Raw genomic sequence first — 23,516 nt, forward strand, 5'->3', positions numbered from 1 at the left:
AACCCCCTCATCTCCGGAATCAGTCTCGTGAATCGTCTCTGTACCCCGTACCCCCTCCAAAGCCAGTATATCCTTCCTTAAGTAAGGTGACCAAAACTGCACGCAGTACTCCAGGTGCGGCCTCACCAATACCCTATACAGTTGCAGAAGGACCTCCCTGCTTTTGTACTCCATCCCTCTCGCAATGAAGGCCAACATTCCATTCACCTTCCTGATTACCCGTTGCACCTGCAAACTAACTTTTTGGGATTCATGCACAAGGACCCCCAGGTCCCTCTGCACCGCAGCATGTTGTAATTTTTCCCCATTCAAATAATATTCCCTTTCACACTTTCCGACATTGTATTCCATCTGCCAAACCTTAGCCCATTCGCTTAATCTATCTAAATCTCTTTGCAGCCTCTCTGTGTCCTCTACACAACCCGCTTTCCCACTAATCTTTGTGTCATCTGCAAATTTTGTTACACTACACTCTGTCCCCTCTTCCAGGTCATCTATGTATATTGTAAATAGTTGTGGTCCCAGCACCGATCCCTGTGGCACACCACTAACCACCGATTTCCAACCCGAAAAGGACCCATTTATCCCGACTCTCTGCTTTCTGTTAGCCAGCCAATTCTCTATCCATGCTAATACATTTCCACTGACTCCGCGTACCTTTATCTTCTGCAGTAACCTTTTGTGTGGCACCTTATCGAATGCCTTTTGAATATCTAAATACACCACATCCATCGGTACACCTCTATCCACCATGCTCGTTATATCCTCAAAGAATTCCAGTAAATTAGTTAAACATGATTTCCCCTTCATGAATCCATGCTGCGTCTGTTTGATTGCACCATTCCTATCTAGATGTCCCGCTATTTCTTCCTTAATGATAGTTTCAAGCATTTTTCCCACTAGATGTTAAACTAACCGGCCTATAGTTACCTGCCTTTTGTCTGCCCCCTTTTTTAAACAGAGGCGTTACATTAGCTGCTTTCCAATCTGCTGGTACCTCCCCAGAGTCCAGAGAATTTTGGTAGATTATAACGAATGTATCTGCTATAACTTCCGCCATCTCTTTAAATACCCTGAGATGCATTTCATCAGGACCAGGGGACTTGTCTACCTTGAGTCCCATTAGCCTGTCCAGCACTACCCCCCTAGCGATAGTGATTGTCTAAAGGTCCTCCCTTCCCACATTCCTGTGACCAGCAATTTCTGGCATGGTTTCTGTGTCTTCCACTGTGAAGACCGAAGCAAAATAATTGTTTAAGGTCTCAGCCATTTCCACATTTCCCATTATTAAATCCCCCTTCTCATCTTCTAAGGGACCAACATTTACTTTAGTCACTCTTTTCAGTTTTATATATCTGTAAAAGCTTTTACTATCCGTTTTTATGCTTTGCGCAAGTTTACCTTAGTAATCTATCTTTCCTTTCTTTATTGCTTTCTTAGTCATTCTTTGCTGTCGTTTAAAATTTTCCCAATCTTTTATTTTCCCACTAACCTTGGCCACCTTATACGCATTGGTTTTTAAATTTGATACTCTCCTTTATTTCCTTGGTTATCCACGGCTGGTTATCCCTTCTCTTACCGTCCTTCTTTTTCACTGGAATATATTTTTGTTGAGCACTATGAAAGAGCTTTTTAAAAGTCCTCCACTGTTCCTCAATTGTGCCACCGTTTAGTCTGTGTTTCCAATCTACTTTAGCCAACTCTGCCCTCATCCCACTGTAGTCCCCTTTGTTTAAGCATAGTACACTCGTTTGAGACACTACTTCCTCACCCTCAATCTGTATTACAAATTCAACCATACTGTGATCACTCATTCCGAGAGGATCTTTTACTCGGAGATCGTTTATTATTCCTGTCTCATTACACAGGACCAGATCTAAAATAGCTTGCTCCCTTGTAGGTTCTGTAACATACTGTTCTAAGAAACAATCCCGTATGCATTCTATGAATTCCTCCTCAACGCTACTCCGTGCGATTTGATTTGACCAATCGATATGTAGGTTAAAATCCCCCATGATTACTGCCGTTCCTTTTTCACATGCCTCCATTATTCCCTTGATTATTGCCCGCCCCACCGTGAAGTTATTATTTGGGGGCCTATAAACTATGCCCACCAGTGACTTTTTCCCCTTACTCTCTCTAATCTCCACCCACAATGATTCAACATTTTGTTCATTAGAGCCAATATCGTCTCTCACAACTGCCCTGATATCATCCTTTATTAACAGAGCTACGCCAACTCCTTTCCCTTTTTGTCTATCTTTCCGAATCGTCAGATACCCCTGTATGTTTAATTCCCAGTCTTGGCCCCCCGCTGCAACCACGCTTCTACCTCTTCCTACCTCTTGCAGCTCAAATCCTCAGTCTACACAAATTCATATTTCTTTGACAAGAGATTTTTCAAATAACTCAGTGGTCCTACCCAAGTTTGAGATCTCCCCATCCAAGTTATACATCCACATTAAATGCTATATTCTAGGATGTTTGTTGGAATTATTTTTATTTGTGCGAGTGTGAGGGCTGAAGCATTGGCTTTCCAGATAACAAACACAATTGGAACAAGCATGTACAAGGACAAGGTGGACCAGCAACTTAATGTGATAAAGCAGGAAGCAAGGCTAGCAACAGAGCAGGAAAGGAATGATTCAAGAAACATGGTTGGCTAATTAAGGTACTGGAGTAAATTACATTAGTTCCCAGCAATAACTGGAAAACTGGGTGAGCTGCAAATCAGACACATTAACCTCGACGTCTGAAAGCTCTCACATCATGCAAAGCTCTGCAGCAGAAGCATTAAATTAGAAATTTTATCGCAAGACTTCTATAATCTGTTCATAGATGACTCGATTTTGTCAATTGGTGGAAAAATCTAGGGATTATTTTATTCCCCATTGACACCTTTTTCATAAGAAACCAAAACAGTAACCACCTACTGACATTAATCACCTTGATTAGAACTATTTGTGGAACTTATTTTTGTAACTCTATTATCTATTGAGACTCATCCACAAAGTTAAAACTTCTAAAAATATATAGGCCTTCGGTGTCCACCATAACACTGTTTACCTCATAATAAAGCACAACTTTCAGTTTTGTGGGTGCTTTCCAATGGTTGTCCTCTTTCAAAGACGAAAGAAATTCAATGCTAAAACGGGCATTTGATATAGAACTTTGCTCCCCATGCTGTAAAACCTTACACAGTAAAGTCTTGATAAAGTCCAAGTGAACTGGTTAAAAACACCACGTATTAAGACTCTGATAAATGTAGATTTCTGCTCTTGGCACAGTATTACTCTCCAATACTCTCCGGCACTGGTCTCCCATTCTCTTAGGCAGCCTGCATTTACAACAGGCACAATATATTACCTACTATAGTTCCGATGAAAAGTCATTGACCTGAAACGTTAACTCTGTTTTTCTCTCCACAGATGTTGTATTTCCAAAATTTTCTGTTTTTATTATACAATATAGTACCTATTGTCCAGATTTAACCAGATCTTAATACTGTGGGAAACTCTAAATTACAAGGGGCCTGAAATTCATGGAGAAGTGTGGCAAGGCAGGACTTTGACCACCAGTCTGCCTGACACTGGACCCCAAACCCATGCATGAAGTGGGAGACACCTGCACCATTTACAGTGCTTCATGAGTGTCCAACGGGCTGAGGTTCAGGAATTTCAGAGTGGTAACATGCCACTCCTTCAGGGTGAAGATCAGAATATTTTAACAACTTTATTCATCTTGCTTCAGCCAGTTTCCAAATAGCGTAGCCAGATGGAGAAGCCTCGGTGAGGTGGAAAATATCCAAAGAAACACTATACAGAGTAACAGCATGGGTCAAATAAATTTATTGACAGCACACAAGCCAGGTTTCAGTCTGGCCCAGGATTTGTGGGAGTTAACCGATCTCAGCCAGGTCAACTGTATGTAAGTAATGATTTAGCGCCCGAACGGTCAGATTATACAGTCCTCCAAATCCAATTCTAAAATATTAGGTTGCCTTCCTAATTACATGTGCAGCTAATGCAAGGTCCAATTTCTTTCTGCGCAATAAAATTAGAACCAGTGTGGAAATGGAAAGATTCACAAAGGTGCAATAGAAGATGCTCTTCTGAGAGTGGGGTTAAATCATGCATTGCGAGCTTCTTTACTTGACCTGGAAGTCCTTCATGCAAACATTGTGTGACAAAAGCAGAAAAGTCTTCCATTTGCCACCACAAATGTGTGAATCCATAAAATATAATTAAAAAAAAAATACATGAAGACGCAATGCAGATATATGGGGCTGCATTTTCGGCTGATTTGCACCTGGACGGGGTGCAAAAACGATTTTTTGGGGCCGTAAAACGAAGCACACAACATTTTGCGCCCGGGTGAAACTTTCGGCAGTGGATTTGCGGCGGTACTAAAGCGCCCGCCTGATGTTTTCAGCATTTGGATGATGTCAATCAGCGTGCAACACTGCGATAGCGCCCTGGGCAGAACTTTCGGCGATATCGCCCGCCTGGGAACCCGCTAGCAAAAAGCAATCGCAACCAGTGCTAACAGCGTAATCTTTAAAACAGAGAAGTTGAATGCATAAAAGGATTGGGAGAAGACAGTTGTGTTTTTCATAGTGAAGTTTTGTGTGAATTTATAGCTCGTTGTAAGAGGACATTTTAAAAAGATGGGAGCCATACTATGTCAGCCATTGATGCTGGCTGCAATATTTATACTGCGTCAAGCTGGAAAAAGGCTTATTGATGAGCATTTTCAACGTAATTGAAGAGGTCGCAGACGTATGGTGAGGAAGCCATACCCGCCACGAGTTTACAGGGAATATCGCTCATACCTGCAGCTCTCTGAGGCACAGTGCATTAGAAGGCTGTGCTTCTGAAAAGAAGTTCTGACACAGGTACGCCAGCTTATAAAGGCAGACCTACAGCCTACCAGCGCCAACAGGACTGCACTGCCCGTCAAGGTGAAGGTGACTGCAGCACTTGCCTTCTATGCCTCTGGCTTTCAGGCATCAGCGGGGGACATATGCGCCATCTCGCAGCACGCTACATATTCGCCGGTGACTATTGCACTGTACGTACGCAGGATGGACTTCATAAACTTCCTAATGACCAAGGAGACCCAGAATGAGAGGGCTGTAGGTTTTGGATGATTTGCTGGCTTCCCCAAGGTTCAGGGTGCCCTTGATTATACGCACGTCACCCTGCGAGCACCTTTACTCAATCCAGAGGTTTACTGAAACCGAAAGGGATTCCACTCCATGAACGTACAGATCGTCTGCGACCATACTTAGCGCATCATGGTAGTCAATGCCCAATATCCAGGGAGCATCCGTGATGCCTTCATCTTGCGTGAGAGCACTGTCTCAGGCATGTTCCAGTGTCAACCACAAGGCCAGAGCTGGATGTTGGGGGACAAAGGTTACGGCCCTCAGTCAGAAGCCGAGCACCGCTATAATGAGAGCCATGCAGCCACACGCAACATTGTCGAACAGACAATTGGAGTGCTCAAACAGCGCTTCCGATGCCTGGACCACTCTGGAGGCTGCCTACAATACTCCCCTCAGCAGGTCTAGGGGTTCATTGTGGTGTGCTGCATGCTACACAACTTAGCTATCATGAGGGGACAGGATTTGCCAATGGGGATTGCAGGACCACCTCAGGAGGCAGAGGGGGGGGGCGAGAAAGGAGAGGAGGAAGACGAGCCTGGCGAGGAACCCATGCCACCACCACCACCACCACCACCACCACAGGGGAGGCCTCATAGAGCTTTCGCTGCTGCAAAAGCCTTACGTCAGCAGCTCATAATTGAGCGGCATGTTTGACCGTTGCCTGGCCACTCTATTCCACCATATTGACTGTTCCCCCTCTTATTTTGCAAATGAGACACTACACAGGAATGGTTAAGGTAAACAAAAGATTTTATGAAAAATTTAAATTTTTGTAACTTTGTTAACGTAATTTTGAAACTTTAATAAACATTCTAAACTTTTATAACTTTATATGAACATAATTGGAAAACATTAATAAAACAAAACAACCCCTGCCCCACTGTCTTTTACAACCAGTTCTTCCTCCCCCCACGCCCCTCACCCTTATCCCCCTCCCTCACCTGATGCCCAAAGTGGCACCAAGAGTTCGTGTAGCAAGGCGGCCAGAGTCCTGCTGTGTTGGGGGGAGAGACATTGGAGACACCGTCTAGGGATGCACTGGATCAGCTCGTGGCATGGAAGGCCCGGCTTCTGACTGGTGAGCCTCTAGATTGGCGTTGCCAGTAACAGGTAGTGTGGGTCTGGGTGTGACACCGGGGACTCCAGTGTCACTGGTGGAGGCCATCAGCCTGGCCTCACAGGTTTCATGGCTCGCACCAACAATCTGCGACCCTACCTCCGTTATGGTCGCAGTGAGCTTCTCAATGCTCGTGGGAATCCTACCCAGGACATCAAGGAGCTGATGAGTGAGCTGGACGTTCTCCCTGGACAGTCCCGCATCTGCCTGTCTGTCTGCAGACCGACTTTGCCAACTCATCCTCTGGAGAGATGGCATACGGGATTCGACCCTGAACTGCGTTGCTGCATGCCACTTGTTCCAGGAACCTCAGAGGTCTCAAAGCCTGAGAATATAAAGATCATCCTCGGATGAGGTGTTTGCCGGTGGCAAAAGAGGTGTCGAGTGCATTTGCCCCCTCCTGGAGTCGGGTCATTACTGAACTCCTCTTCCTCCTCCTTCTCCCCCACATGATGGCTTGACGTGGAGAGTTGATGAGAGGGATGCGGCGCCTGTGACTGGTCATCTGCAAGTAGAAAGCAACAGATGAGTGGTTAGCAGCAGGGGAGGGGCAGGGTGACATGAGGAACGGCACATAGCATGGGTTCATTTGAAGGACCGCTACTGCTCCATTATACGTAGTCCAGAAACACTGCATCACATTGCCCCAACCAGTGTCCACAGACACTGCATCTCATTGCCCCAACCCGAGTCCACAGACATGACCACATTGCTCCAACTCAGCACAGGGAGTGTGCAGGACTTATCCTCAGTTTCCAAGTTGGGGTCAACAACCCCACGGGCAGTTGCCCGGCCCGAGACGCCGATGAGGCCTGCCACTCGCTCCTCGACGTCGGTGACTGGCAGGGTGTGTGGCGGACAACTGCCTGTCCATCGCTGCTCCGGCGATCGTGCGACTTCTTTGCTTGCAAAGATGAAAATGGGAATGGTTACCAGAGGGTCCATCTGCTCTTGTGGCACACAGAGATAGCCACCAAAGCACTTATACCATACTGTGTGAATGTAATACAGTCCTCTGTTTAATATCCTTGGTAGTTGCACGTGGTTGATCAGGACGACATCGAAGTGCCGAAACATCTTATGAGATCTCAGAAAGCAATCTCAATGTGTAAAGATTATTCATGGCAAATAGGGTGCCAAACTAAGTCTACCTATGTGTCATGCATTTCAGGAGGCAACCCACAGAGTGCTGAGAGCCAGCAACAGCATGAGAACAAATAGTGTGTCAGATTTATAATTTAAGTAATGAAGGAGTGCATGAATAAAAATGGTACTCACTTGGACGACCCTGGTGAGATTGTTAAATTTCTTGCGGCACTGTGCTAGTCCTCACCACCCCGGAGGCAGAGACCTCCTCTGCAATTTCCCTCCAGATTTTGTTAAAAGGGGATGGGAGGGGTCTAGATCCACCCATCCTGTACAACTCAAGCCATCTCCACTCCACAGCCCCAACTAGAACCTCTGAGGTAAATCTCCTGGCATGCTGTCTTGAGTCCTCCATCATCAACATCCAAAAGTAAAATGGCTGATTCAGCCCCGGATGTACAGCGCATGCGCGCGGTCGCTCTCTGCATTAGTGTTTGCGAACGGACAGCTGACCAGAAGCGCGGGAAGAAACAAAAAAGAAAATTCCCGCATACACAGAAGGTCCGATTTTTTTTTCAGGGCGGAAGTTTCGGCTCCGGCGCACAAAATCTGTTGTGCAACACCGGAGTTAGCTTGTTGGCAACTTGCGCGCTCTGGCGCTAAAAAAAAAATTGTTCTCGCACCTTGCGACCGGAAAAGGGGGAAACCGCAAAAACCCGAAAATCCAGCCAGTGTTCTTGCACACTTATTTTCAAGAGAGATTTGGAACACAACATTCCTGTGAGTGAGATAAACTGATGCTTGAGAGTCCAGAGATGCAGGACAAGCCCAAAGATACTGTAACCTATTGAAAAAAACCTGAATAGGTACACTGAAGTAAAATTCAATGCAATTTAATGTTAAGAACCGGGGCAAAACTTCTAAACATTCACATGTTCAATATATCAGGTCTCCACTGTAATATATTGCTGTAACAGATTAATTTTAAAGACTAGTGCATTGAAAAATTAGAGCAATTGTACTATTGTATCAACTTGAAACAACAAAAAAATCAGACTTACCAGTAATTCCTGCCTCCTACACAATTGTTGAGCCATTTACAATGGTGATCAAATGCAGCTACGCACTTGTTACACTGACTGCAGTGCTTGGACTTCAAACCTCTGTGAACCAAATATAATACAAATCTATAATTACCTATGGTTATTAAATGTTGAACGTTTATTAATTATAATGAAAAATAAGCACTTCTGCAATTCTTCCATAAAAGGGGAATGTTAGGCCCTTTGGGCTAGATTTTTGCTGACTTTGCGACCGGGTTTTCGCCACGCTTTGACCCTCCGCTGCGAAAACCCGGTTGGCGGGATCTTCGGGGTACCTTTTTGTGGCGGTGTTTCCACGAACTGTCGGGGAGAGGTTTGCCAACGTGCAAATCGCATTTGCGATCGATTTTTGGCTCTCTCGGGACCCGTATTATGCACCAAAAATAGCAACAGGTCAAACCTGCCGTTGCACCCCTGCCAGCAGCGGTAAGAATGAAGACCTGCAAAAAAAGCTAAGTTAAAGTTTTTACTTTTTAATTCTTTTTCAGCGATTTAGTAGGTAAGGGTTTTGTGAATGTTTTTTTTTGCAATATTTTTTTGTTTTTTCCGCCCTCCCAAAGCCTCTCTCGCAGCACTATCGGCCCCGCACTAAAAGTTGCCGAAATTCGCGGTTTGCGCCATGAATCCAAGTGCAATGCCGATTTTTACCGATGCGCATTAAAGACCGAAAAGAGGGCCTAAAAACAGTAGAGCAGCGAAAACAGTAATTTTGGCGTAAAATTACCGTTTTCGCCGACAACCAAAATTCTAGCCCCTAGTGTTTTATTAAGATGGTTAAAATACAATCAAATACAACAATCATTTATAAAGCATCTTTAACATTGTAAAACATCCCAAGGCGCTTCACAGGAGCGTTAGGAAACAAAATTTGACAACGAGCCACATAAGGAGATATTAGGGCAGGTTTTAAAGAGCATCTTTAAGGAGCACTGGTGAATTATTGATGTGACAAGTTAAAGTTCACAAACAGATGAGTGGGCTGCAGGGTAATACCTGCCATTTCTTCCCTCCTCCTCCTCTCCCCAAACATGTGTACTTCCATTGACCTGGGGATTGAAATCTACAAAACTGATTAATTAGTGAATTATAACTATCTGGGAGCCATTACAGAGCAGTTACCAAACTGATGAGTTCAAATGAAGTCAAAGAACAACACAGCTACAGCTGGGCACTGGGGTTTTCAATATGTTTGCTCCACACATCGCTGGAATAATCCTTTTAAGCCTTTTTGTGAGGTCACAATATTTCACATGTTCTCTCCCACTTCACTCTATAAAAAGGATAGATCCCACATTTCTGTCTCGCTTTGCTGTTCCTAGCATGGGGTTCCTGAAACATTTCACTTTCAACACTTGGTGACTGCTTTATTTATTTATACATCTTTAATTCTGTTATTTAAATTATTTTATCCTTTTAAGATTTTTAAATTTTATGACTCTAATCTAGTACCCTTCTCCTTCAGAACCCAAATCCCTTTCTCGGCTATCAAAATTAGATCAGCAATGATTAAAATGAAAGTGAATTAAAAGTGCCAGTGAGCAAATTTCATCTTGACAAAGACATGGAATGTTGGCCTTTATTGCAAGGAGGAGAGAGTATAAAAGCAGAGAAGTCCTGCTACAACTGTACAGGGTATTGGTGAGGCCACACCTGGAGTACTGCGTAAGTTTTGGTCTCTGCATTTAAGGAAGGATATACTTGCATTAGAGGCTGTTCAGAGAAAGTTCACTAGGTTGATTCCGGAGATGAGAGGGTTGACTTATGAAGATAGGTTGAGTAGGTTGGACTTATACATACTGGAGTTCAGAAGAATGAGAGGTGATCTTATCGAAACATACAAGATAATGAGGGGGCTCGACAAGATGCATAGAGGATATTTTCACTCAGAGGGGAATCTAAAACTAGGGGACATAGTCTTAGAATAAAGGGTCACTCATTTAAAACTGAGTTAAGGAGAAATTTCTTCGCTGAGAGTTGAAAATCTATGGAATTCTCTACCCCAGAGAGCTGTGGAGGCTGGGTCATTGAATATATTTAAGGCGGAGATGGACAGATCTTTGAGCGATAAGGGAATAAAGGGTAATGGGGAGTGGGCAGGAAAGTGGAGCTAAGTCCCTGATAGAAACATGTAAATAGGTGCAGGAGTAGGCCATTCGGCCCTTCGAGCCTGCACCGCCATTCAATAAGATCATGGCTGATCATTCCATCAATACCCCTTTCCTGCTTTCTCTCCATACCCCTTGATCTCTTTAGCCGTAAGGGCCATATCTAACTCCCTCTTGAATAAATCGAATGAACTGGCATCAACAACTCTCTGCGGCAGGGAATTCTACAGGTTAACAACTCTGAGTGAAGAAGTTTCTCCTCATCTCAGTCCTAAATGGCCTACCCCTTATCCAAAGACTATGTCCCTTGGTTCTGGACTTCCCCAACATCGGGAACATTCTTCCCGCATTTAACCTGTCCCGTCAGAATCTTATATGTTTTTATGAGATCCCCTCTCATTCTTCTAAACTCCAGTGAATAAAGGCCCAGTTGATCCAGTCTCTCCTCATATGTCAGTCCAACCATCCCTGGAATTAGTCTGATGAACCTTCGCTGCACTCCCTCAATAGCAAGAACGTCTTTCCTCAGATTAGACGACCAAAACTGAACACAATATTCCAGGTGAGGGCTCACCAAGGCCCTGTACAACAGCAGCAAGGCCTCCCTGCTCCTATACTCGCCTTCTTCTCCGACTGCTGTATCTGCATGCCAACTTTCAATGACTGACAGGACTCGTTGCACCTCACCTTTTCCTAATCTGCTGCCATTCAGATAATATTCTGCCTTCGTGTTTTTGTCCCCAAAATGGATAACCTCACATTTATCCACATTATACTGCATCTGCCATGCATTTGCCCACTCACCTAACCTGTCCAAGTCACCCTGCAGCCTCTTAGTGTCCTCCTCACAACTCACACTGCCACCCAATTTAGTGTCATCTGCAAACTTGGAGAGATTACATTCAATTCCTTCATCTAAATCATTAATGTATATTGTAAAGAGCTGGGGTCCCAGCACTGAGCCCTGCGGCATTCCACTAGTCACTGCCTGCCATTCTGAAAAGGACCAGTTTATCGCTACTCTCTGCTTCCTGTCTGCCAACCAGTTCTCTATCCACGTCAGTACATTACCCCCAATGCCATGTGCTTTTCTTTTGCACACCAATCCCTTGTGCGAGACCTTGTCAAAAGCCTTTTGAAATACACCACATCCACTGGTTCTCCCTTGTCCACTCTGCTAGTTACATCCTCAAAAAATTCCAGAAGATTCGTCAAGCATGATTTCCCTTTCATAAATCCATGCTGACTTGGACCGATCCTATCACTGCTTTCCAAATGCACTGCTATTTCATCCTTAATAACTGATTCCAACATTTTCCCCACTACTGATGTCAGGCTAACCGGTCTATAATTACCCGCTTTCTCTCTCCCTCCCTTTTTAAAAATTGGTGTTACATTAGCTACCCTCCAGTCCATAGGAACAGATCCAGAGTCGATAGATTGTTGGAAAATGATCACCAATGCATCCACTATTTTTAGGGCCACTTCCTTAAGTACTCTGGGATGCAGACTATCAGGTCCCCGGGGATTTATCAGCCTTCAATCCCAATTTCCCGCCTAATAAGGATATCCTTCAGTTCCTCCTCACCAGACCCACTGTCCCCTAGTACATTTGGAAGGTTATTTGTGTCATCCTTCGTGAAGACAGAACCGAAGTACTTGTTCAATTGGTCTGCCATTTCTTTGTTGCCCATTATAAATTCACTTGAATCCGACTGCAAGGGACCTACGTTTGTCTTCACTAATCTTTTACTCTTCACATATTTAGAGAAGGTTTTGCAGTCAGTTTTTATGTTCCCTGCAAGCTTACTCTCGTACTCTATTTTCCCCCTCTTAATTAAACCCTTTGTCCTCCTCTGTTGAATTCTAAATTTCTCCCAGTCCTCAGGTTTGTTGCTTTTTCTAGCCAATTTATATGCCTCTTCCTTGGTTTTAACACTATCCTTAATTTCCCTCGTTAGCCACGGTTGAGCCACCTTCCCCATTTTATTTTTACTCCAGACAGGGATGTACAATTGCTGAAATTCATCCATGTGATCTTTAAATGTTTGCCATTGCTTATCCACCGTCAACCCTTTAAGTATCCTTTGCCAGTCTATTCTAGCCAATTCACACCTCATATCATCGAAGTTACCTTTCCTTAAGTTCAAGATCCTAGCTTCCAAATTAACTCTCCATCTTAATAAAGAATTCTACCATATCATGGTCACTCTTCCCCAAGGGGCCTCACACAACAAGATTGCTAATTAGTCCCTTCTCATTACACATCACCCAGTCTAGGATGGCCAGCTCGCTAGTTGGTTCCTCGACATATTGGTCTAGAAAACCATCCCTAATACACTCCAGGAAATCCTCCTCCACCGCATTGCTACCAGTTTGGTTAGCCCAATCAATATGTAGATTAAAGTCGCCCATGATAACTGCTGTATCTTTATTGCACACATCCCTTATTTCTTGTTTGATGCTGTCCCCAACCTCACTACTACTGTTTGGTGGTCTATACACAACTCCCACTAGCGTTTTCTGCCCTGTGGTATGCCGCAGCTCCACCCATACCGATTACACATCATCCAGGCTAATGTCTCTCCTTACTATTGCATTAATTTCCTCTTTAACCAGCAACTCCATCCCGCCTCCTTTTCCTCTCTGTCTATCCTTCCTAAATGTTGAATACCCATGGATGTTGAGTTCCCAGCCTTGGTCACCCTGGAGCCATGTCTCCGTGATGCCAATTTCATCATATCTGTTACCTGCTATCTGCGCAGTTAATTCGTCCACCTTATTCCGAATACTCCTCGCATTGAGGCAGAGACTTCAGGCTTGTCTTTTTAACACACTTTGCCCCTTTAGAATTTTTGCTGTAATGTGGCCCTTTTTGTTTTTTTGCCTTGGGTTTCTCTGCCCTCCACTTTTACTATTCTCCTTTCTATCTTTTGTTTTTGCCTCCATTTTATTTCCCTTTGTCTCCCTGCATAGGTTCCCATCCCCCTGCCATGTTAGTTTAACTCCTCCCCAACAGCACCAGCAAACACTCCCCCTAGGACATTGGTTCCGGTCCTGCCCAGGTGCAGACCATCCGGTTTGTTCTAGTCCCATCTCCCCCAGAACCGGTTCCAATGTCCCAGGAATTTGAATCCCTCCCTTCTGCACCACTCCTCAAGCCACGTATTCATCTGAGCTATCCTGCGATTCCTACTCTGACTAGCACGTGGCTCTGGTAGCAATCCTGAGATTATGACTTTTGAGGTCCTACTTTTTAAATTTAGCTCCTAACTCCCTAAATTCGTCTCGTAGGACCTCATCCCATTTTTTAACCTATATCGTTGGTACCTATATGCACCACGACAACTGGCTGTTAACCCTCCCTTTTCAGAATGCCCTGCACGCGCTCCGAAACATCCTTGACCCTTGCACCAGGGAGGCAACATACCATCCTGGAGTCTCGGTTGCGGCTGCAGAAACGCCTATCTATTCCCCTTACAATCGAATCCCCTATCACTATAGCTCTCCCACTCTTTTTCCTGCCTTCCTGTGCAGCAGAGCCACCCATGGTGCCATGAACTTGGCTGCTGCTACTCTCCCCTGATGAGTCATCCCCCTCAACAGTACCCAAAGCGGTGTATCTGTTTTGCAGGGGGATGCCACAGGGGACCCCTGCACTACCTTCCTCGCACTGCTCTTCCTGTTGGTCACCCATCCCCTATCTGGCTGTGTACCTTTAACCTGCAGTAAGACCAACTCGCTAAACATGCTATTCACATCATTCTCAGCATCGTGGATGATCCAGAGTGAATCCACTCGCAGCCTCAGTGCCGCAATGCGATCAGATCAGCCATGATCTTATTGAATGGTGGAGCAGGCTCGAGGGGCCAAATGGCCTACTCCTGCTCGTATTACTTATGTTCTTATGTTCTCAGACTAGCTGGTAACTTTCTTCACAGTTGGGCACTTTAATTCTCCACTCCACTCCACTCCACTCCACTCCACTCCACTCCACTCCACTCGAATATCTCTGTCCTCGGATTCATGCACTGTTCGAATGAAACTCAATGCAAGCTCGAGGAACAGCACTTTACAGCCTTCTAGACTCAACATAGAGTTCAACAATTTCAGAACATAATCTCTACCCACCTTTGTCTCGCTTTCCCTCCCCCCTCCCCCTCCGAGCTTGTTTTTTTTCCTCTTTGTCTGCAATTGCAGCTGGTCATTATTCCGCCATTCACACCCTATCTAGATTCATCTTTCTTTAACTCCAACTGCTATCATTTCAATTTGGCCCATCATCCCTTTTGTCTCTCTAATCTCTCCTGCCTTCCACCCCATCACAGGCCTTCCCTTTTGTTCTTTCTGCCCCTCCCCTTTTCAGTGCTTCTTAAGAATGTGTTTGCCAGTTCTGATGAAGGGTCATTGACCTGAAACATTAACTCTGTTTTTCTCTCCACCGATGCTTCCTGACCCGCTGAGATTTCCAGCATTTGATGGGTTTTTTTTTTAAATAGAAAGAAACAACACTGGCACTTTAAAGCTAGCAACTGATTGCCATTATAATGGCAGAGAGTGAGGAAACCAATGGAATCTTGACTCAGGGAACTTGGCAACCATTAGGATGTCAATATTCCTTTCAGGACTCAGTCATACTGTATAAATGTAATCAGAATCACAAGCTCTGCACTAATCGACTGCAACACTCCGTACTTTTCCAATTTAACAATATAAATATATTTACAGAATCAGAGTCACAAGAAAATAATTTGACTTACTCAACTTACAGTAATACATGATTTGTGAAGCATTACTAATGCAGCTTGAGAGGATGGCAATTGGGGGGAATAATTTGTGGAATAAAATCATTAAATAGCAAAAATGCATTAATTAGTGTGTATATTAGGACTCAAGCTTTACAAATAGGTTTTATACTGTTTCCATGGAGGCAAGGCCATTCAGGAAGGTCAGTTCTGTGCCCTTACAAGGACACTTGCGTTACAAGACTAAGAAATGTGGTTATGATCACATCTTCATCAACAGGTAATTTGCAGTCGATTACAGGGAAATTCTATGCCAATATATAATTATACAGAATGATGACATAGTGGCACAAGGTGTACTTTTGAAATCTTCTGAAGCAAGTACAGTATGCAATACTGCACTGCCTTTATTTGTAGCTTTTACGCACATTGTAATGAAAACTATACACTCCAAAAGCTCAATTATGGTCTGCATAATTTTCTCCAATGCCAAATTACCTCTGAAGTAAATCATGTCTGCTGTGTAATACATTGAGATGGTTTAGGAGAGCTTGTAATGAGGCTAATTTCTTTATTACAAAGCTCCTCACTGACCCACTGTCATTTTGACATTTCTGCTGCAATGGTACCTAACAAAGAGAAAAATAATTTCACCTGTTGGATGCCAATACTGGAAAAAAAAATCTAATCCTACCCCATCCTCCTTGCAATGCTGACTAATGTTTCAGTATGGCTCCATGGGCAACAGCTGTCCTCTGGTATCTCATCCAAGTGGTCATCACTTATGGGAAAGCCAAGTCAACGAGTTCCAGGCTATCCCATCATGAAAGACATCATCACTAAACGTGAACTCCTTGTTAGATGTTCACCCACGCACACTTTCTAGCAAGAGTTACTGGATGGCAATCAAGAGTAAGACCCGAGCTGACTTTTAGGCCCCTAGCCTAGGAGGTGCTGAGGCCATTTATAGTGCTTTTACTGTCACCCCAGCTGAGATCAAGTAACTCACCACACATATCATGCATCAAAACAGTAATTTTTCCTGGTCCATATGGCTAAATGTCACGATGGTTAGGAAGAATTAAAATTGCACTAATATTTACTTTTTGGTCTGGAAGTCACATTAATTTCCCGGTCAAAAAGGAGATTTGGTGTGGTAGTGAGTTGGATCGAGCTCAGACTGATGAGATGAAGATTTACCATCTGCTGGCTGTAAGGGCCTACATGAAATCAGTTTGCGCAGTGGGTAGTATAGAATGTCACTTCATACCATTCTAATGGCTTGTATGTTCTTACCACAGTCAATAAAGAAGCAATTGATTATTCTGTCTGACAGGATACCATTTTAGACACTTACACATCAACTTCACAAAGATAGCAGTGATGATTTTCAATAACATGTTTATGTTTGCTGCGATCAAACACTACGACTCGCTTATTATAGTGCTTGGCTCGAACGTTCTTATCAGCTGGGTCGATGCTCGCTGAAGTCAAATGAACAACCAGGTGGCAAAGAAACATAACACCAAGCCACTGAAGAGTGTTAAGGTTAAAAAGTTCGGAATATTATGGATTATGACACGATAGTCTTACTGTAAAACTTTGTATATCAACTTTGAAACAATATAACTAGACATGAAAAAGATCTATTAATAGTGACTACTATTGTTAATCTTAAAACTGATGGTGTATACAGTACTGGATAATACATTTAAGACATACATTACACAAGCAAGTCACACCAGCTTTGACCTACATCAAATATTTGAGCAGATTTGCTCGTGTTGGACAAATTAACATAAATAATTACTAACAGAAAAGGATACAATAAATTTGATTCGCACTGCATTAAAACGTGTGTAATTTAAATAATGAACAATCCTGACACTCAAGTATGAATTCTGACACGGATAATGAAGCTGTTCCAAGATGGCCAAGCAAGCAGGCTGGATGTGCTTAGACCATATTTCATTAATTCACTTTGGCTGGTCATATTATTGGCTGTGCTTTACTGAGAGATTTTACATAAACATATAAACATATTGGGCCCAAGTTTCCACATGATTTGCGCCTGATTTTATGGAGCAACTGGTGGAGAACGGACTATCTTAGAATTTGCAATTCTCCACATTTTTTTTTCTGCAATTCTAGTCAGGTAGAACAGTTCTACTTTGGAACAGAATTTTTTCTTCAAAAGAGGGCGTGTCCGGCCACTGACGCCTGATTTGAAAGTTTCCACAGTGAAAATGTACTCCAAACTAAAGTAGAATGGAGCAAGTGAAGATTTTTGAAAAACTGAATAAAACTGTTCTACACATTAAAAAATCAGGCGCAGGTTACAAATCAGGCGTCCAGAACGAGGTGGGGGGGGGGGGGGGAGGGGGGGGGGGAAGGGAACTCATTAAATTCTACAATAAATCCTTATTTATACTTATACAATTATACAAATAAATCCAACCTGAATAAACATTTATAAGCAAAAAAAAGATTAAATAAACCATCTTCCTACCTGTGTGAAAGTGCTTCAGCCAGGAAAAATGATGCAGCAAGCCTCACAAAATGAGGGAGCCGACCGAACGCGGGCGGGGGGGGGGGGGGGGGGGAGGAGGAGGAGGAGGGAGCCGACCCGAACGCGGGCCTGGGGGGGGGGGGGGGGAAGGGAGCCGACCCGAACGCGGGCCGGGGGGGGGGGGGGAGGGAAGGGAGCCGACCGAACGCGAGGGAGCCGACCGAACGCGGGCGGGCGGGAGGGAGCTGACCGAACGCGGGCGGGCGGGAGGGAGCCGACCGAACGCAGGGGGGGGGGTGTGGGAGGGAAGGGAGCTGACTGAACGCGGGGGGGGGGGGGGGGAAAGAGGGAAGGGAGCCGACCGAACGCGGGAGGGAGGGAGCTTACCGAACGCGGGGGTGTGGGGGGGGGGTTGGGAATGGAGCCGTTCCAGACGGCTGGCGGGAAAGAGAGAAGGCTGCAGGAAGCCTCAGAAATTGAGGAGCCATTTCCCGACGGCAAAAGGCGGAGGTCGTCAGGAAACGGCTGCCTCAACTTTCTGAGGCTTCCTGCACCCTTCTCACTGCTACAAGAAGCCTCTGTGCTGATGGCAATGTACTTTTATTAAAAAATGTTCAAAAACTAAACAGCTACAAAGAACTACAAAAATGGCCGAATGCCAATGTTTTTTTTCACACTGAGCATGCGCGAACGCTCCAACGCGCACGTGCAGCGTTGCCGGCAGGAAAAAAACTAATTTAAATAGTACCCGTCCCCTCCCACTTACAAAATCAGCGCGAGTGTAGGCTCCGCCCCCCTGGGCGCCGCGCCAAGCAGACAAGGAGCTGCAGAACACTCCAGAATCGCTCGTTTTTTTTCCGGCGCCATTTTAGGCGCGAAAAACGGGCGCCCAGCTCGGAGGGGCGCCCGTTTTTTATCATGTGGAAACTTGGGCCCTTAATCTCTAGAAAGCAGCATTCTACTGAAGTGTTTCTCAAACTGGGGTCCCATAGAGACTTTCCAGGAGATCCGCGACCGGTGGTAATTTCAAGCCTGCTCCTCTTTATAACAGACACTGATTCAGTTCCTGCGAATTATTCTCAACAGCTGGGCCCGCTACCTCACACATGCCCACAGCTCTCACTCACTTTGCTATGAGCACTCCCTGCTGGTCGAGCCGATTCCTCTCCCCGGCGCAGGGACCTTGATCAGTGTGTCGGCGGGGCCCTTCAATTAACGTGCCTGAACGTGTTCACACAAACACATACAATCCCGCAGTGCAGTTGTTACAGAACATGCCAATGGGACAGTACGGCAGTGAGTCATGCTTCCAGCAACATCCCAGAATGTTGTGCGAGGCCCCTTGGGGATGCGTGCAATAAAAGGTACAGCAGTTATCACGGGTGACTTTAATCTACATATAGATTGGGCTAAACAAACTGGTAGCAATGCAGTGGAGGAGGATTTCCTGGAGTGTAAGGAATGGTTTTCTAGACCAATATGTCAAGAAACCAACTAGAGAGCTGGCCATCCTAGACTGGGTGTTGTGTAACGAGAGAGGATTAATTAGCAATCTTGTTGTGCGAGGCCCCTAGGGGAAGAGTGACCATAATATGGTAGAATTCTTTAATAAGATGGAGTGACACAGTTAATTCAGAGACTAGAGTTCTGAACTTAAAGAAAGGTAACTTCGACGGTATGAGACGTGAGTTGGCTAGGATAGACTGATGAATGATATTTAAAGGGTTGGCGGTGGATAGGCAATGGTAGACATTTAAAGATCACATGGATGAAATTCAACAATTGTACATCCCTGTCTGGCGTAAAAATAAAACACGGAAGGTGGCTCAAATGTGGCTAACAAGGGAAAAATCGGGATAGGGTTAAATCCAAGGAAGAGGCATATAAATTGGCCAAAAAAAAGCAGCAAACCTGAGGACTGGGAAAAATGTAGAATTCAGCAGAGGAGGACAAAGAGTTTAATTAGGAGGGGGAAAATAGAGTAAGCTTGCAGGGAACATTAAAAAGTGACTGCAAAAGCTTCTATAGCTATGTGAAGAGAAAAAGATTAGTGAAGACAAAGGGTCCCTTACATTCAGAATCAGGTGAATTTATAATGGGGAACAAAGAAATGGCAGACCAATTGAACAAATACTTTGGTCTGTCTTCACGAAGGAGGACACAAATAACCTTCTGGAAATATTGGGGACTGAGGGTCCAGCGAGAAGGAGGAACTAAAGGAAATCCTTATTAGTCAGCAAATTGTGTTAGGAAAATTGATTGGATTGAAGGTTGATAAATCCCCAGGGCCTGATAATCTGCATCCCAGAGTACTTAAGGAAGTGGCCCTAGAAATAGTGGATACATTGGTGGTCATTTTCCAACATTCTTTTGACTCCGGATCAGTTCCTGTGGACTGGAGGGTAGCTAATGTAATCCCACTTTTTAAAAAAGGAGAGAGAAAACAGGGAATTATAGACCAGTCAGCCTGTCATCAGTAGTGGGGAAAATGTTGGAATCAATTATTAAAGATGTAATAGCAGCGCATTTGGAAAGCAGTGAGAGGATCGGTCCAAGTCAGCATGGGAAATCATGGTTGACAAATCTTCTAGAATTTTTTGAGGATGTAACTAGTAGAGTGGACAAGGGGGAGCCAGTGGATGTGGTGTATTTAGACTTTTAAAAGGCTTTTGACAATGTACCACACAAGAGATTAGTGTGCAAAATTAAACCGCATAGTATTGGGAGTAATGTACTGACGTAGATAGAGAACTGGTTGGCAGACAGGAAGCAAAGAGTAGGAATAAACGGGTCCTTTTCAGAATGGCAGGCAGTGACTAGTGGGGTACGGCAAGGTTCAGTGATGGGACCCCAGCTATTTACAATATACATTAATGATTTAGACAAAGGAATTGAATGTAATATCTCCAAGTTTGCAGATGACACTAAGCTGGGTGGCAGTGAGAGCTGTCAGGAGGATGCCAAGAGGCTGCAGGGTGACCTGGACAGGTTAGGTGAATGGCAAATGCATGGCAGATGCAGTATAATGTAGATAAATGTGAGGTTATCCCACTTTGGTGGTAAAAACAGGAAGGCAGATTATCTGAATGGTGACAGATTAGTAAAAGGGGAGGTGCAACGAGACCTGGGGGTCATGGTACATCAGTCACTGAAAGTTGGCATACAGGTACAGCAGGCGGTGAAGAGGGCAAATGGCATGTTGGCCTTCATGCGAGAGGATTTGAGTACAGGAGCAGGGAGGTCTTACTGCAGTTGTACAGGGTCTTGGTGAGGCCACACCTTGAATATTGTGTACAGTTTTGGTCTCCTAATCTGAGGAAGGACATTCTTGCTATTGAGGGAGTGCAGCGAAAGCTCACCAGGCTGATTCCCGAGATGACAGGACTGACTTATGAAGAAAGACTGGATCGACTTGGCTTATATTCAATGGAATTTAGAAGAATGAGAGGGGATCTCATAGAAACATATAAAATTCTGACGGGATTGGACAGGTTAGATGCAGGAAGAATGTTCCCGATGTTGGGGAAGTCCAGAACCAGGGGTCACAGTCTAAGGATAAGGGTAAGCCATTTAGGACCGAGATGAGGAAAAACTTCTACATTCAGAGAGTTGTAAGCATGTGGAATTCTCTACCACAGAAATTGAGGCCAGTTCGCTAGATCTATTCAAACGGGAGTTAGATGTGGCCCTTACGGCTAAAGGGATCAAGGGGTATGAAAAGAAAGCAGGAATGGGGTACTGAAATGCATGATTAGCCATGATCATATTGAATGGTAGTGCAGGCTCGAAGGGCCGAATGGCCTACTCCTGCACCTATTTTCTATGTTTCTATGTGCAGGGGTGCTCGTGCCCTCACTTACCTTGGCCAGCCTGCTGATGGCTTTAAGAATTGTCCAGCACCAAGTGGGTATCTGTTGCTGTGGAGTACCCAGAATTGGTGCGAGAAGCAGGCAGCCCATCTCACTGATATCTAAGTAAATACCGGTTCTCTTAAAAGCATTATTGAAACATTCTTTACATGCAGCACTTTAATATTATAAGTATTATATAGTATAATTTAGATGGGGGCTCTGTGAATACTAATTGATTTGGAAAGGAGTCCGTCAACCAAAAATGTTTGAGAACCACTGCTTTACTGCAAGTAATACCACTGAGAAAACTTGCATTTACTGGGCTCAAATTTTGGCCTGAGTTGCTCCAATCTTAGAAATTGCAATTCTCGGCATTTAGTTTGTTCCAGTTCGAGTGAGTTAGAAAAGTATCATTTTAGAACAGATTTATTTTTCCCCCAAAAGGGGGCGTGTCCAGCCTCTGACGCCTGTTTTGCAAGTTTAGGCAGTCAAAACTTACTTCAAACTAACTTAGAATGGAGTAAGTATCGATTTTTGTACGCTCAGAAAAACCTTGCCTACACTTATATATCAGGCGCAGGGAACGAGAGATGGGGGGGGGTTACAAACATTAAACACTTCACTTTTACAAATAAAGAGCCATCATCAATAATAAATGATAAATCAATAAACCAATCAAAAATAATTAATAACAGATATTTTTTTTAAAATCAATAAATAAAAAAATGAAGTTTCTACTCACCTACTGCAGCACCGGGAGCCCTCCAACAGCGTGCTAGGATGGCCCACCCCACCCTAGTGTGTCTCAACCTGTTTCTGACAGAGAGGGAGCCATTTAGGACCGAGATGAGGAAAAACTTCTTCATTCAGAGAGTTGTGAGCATGTGGAATTCTCTACCACAGAAATTGAGGCCAGTTCGCTAGATATATTCAAACAGGAGTTAGATGTGGCCCTTACGGCTAAAGGGATCAAGGGGTATGGAAAGAAAGCAGGAATGGGGTACTGAAATGCATCATTAGCCATGATCTTATTGAATGATAGTGCAGGCTCGAAGGGCCGAATGGCCTGGTGAGGGTGGGGGGGGGGAAGGGGAAAGAGAGGGGGGGGGGGAAGGGAAAGAGAGGGAGGGAGGAGTGAAAGGGGGGGGAAAGAGAGGGAGGGTGAAGGGGGGGGGAGAGAGGGAGGGGTGAGGGGGGGGGGAAGAGCGGGGAGGGGGGGGGAAGAGAGCGGGGAGGGGGGGGGGAAGAGCGGGGAGGGGGGGGAAGAGCGGGGAGGGGGGGGGAAGAGCGGGGAGGGGGGGGAAGAGCGGGAGGGGGGGGGGGAAGAGCGGGGAGGGGGGGGGAAGAGCGGGGAGGGGGGGGGGGAAAGAGCGGGGAGGGGGGGGGGAAAGCGGGGAGGGGGGGGGAAGAGCGGGGAGGGGGGGGGAAGAGCGGGGAGGGGGGGGGAAGAGCGGGGAGGGGGGGGAAGAGCGGGGAGGGGGGGAAGAGCGGGGAGGGGGGGAAGAGCGGGGAGGGGGGGAAGAGCGGGGAGGGGGGGAAGAGCGGGGAGGGGGGGGAAGAGCGGGGAGGGGGGGAAGAGCGGGGAGGGGGGGGGAAGAGCGGGGAGGGGGGGGGAAGAGCGGGGAGGGGGGGGGAAGAGCGGGGAGGGGGGGGAAGAGCGGAGCGGGGGAGGGGGAGAAGAGAGGGGGGAGAAGAGAGGGGGAGGGGGAGAAGAGAGGGGGGGAGAAGAGAGGGGGGGAGAAGAGGGGGGAGAAGAGAGGGGGGAGAAGAGAGGGGGGAGAAGAGAGGGGGGAGAAGAGAGGGGGGAGAAGAGAGGGGGGAGAAGAGAGGGGG

General features: G+C 45.3%; 1 protein-coding gene across 1 annotated transcript in view; it reads right to left on the bottom strand.

Moving 5' to 3' along the window:
* Positions 1 to 23,516, bottom strand: part of LOC139278177 (palmitoyltransferase ZDHHC1-like) — an 80,067-nt gene that overhangs the window by 53,221 nt on the left and 3,330 nt on the right. The window contains exons 2-4 of the mRNA XM_070896830.1: positions 17,150 to 17,300; positions 16,681 to 16,856; positions 8,432 to 8,533 (exon numbers count right to left, since the gene is read on the bottom strand). Of these exons, the coding sequence (XP_070752931.1) occupies positions 8,432 to 8,533; positions 16,681 to 16,856; positions 17,150 to 17,300 (429 nt within the window). The remainder of the gene's footprint in view (positions 1 to 8,431; positions 8,534 to 16,680; positions 16,857 to 17,149; positions 17,301 to 23,516) is intronic.

The sequence above is a fragment of the Pristiophorus japonicus genome, chromosome 13 (genome assembly GCF_044704955.1).
Source record: "Pristiophorus japonicus isolate sPriJap1 chromosome 13, sPriJap1.hap1, whole genome shotgun sequence".
Classification (NCBI taxonomy): domain Eukaryota; kingdom Metazoa; phylum Chordata; class Chondrichthyes; family Pristiophoridae; genus Pristiophorus; species Pristiophorus japonicus.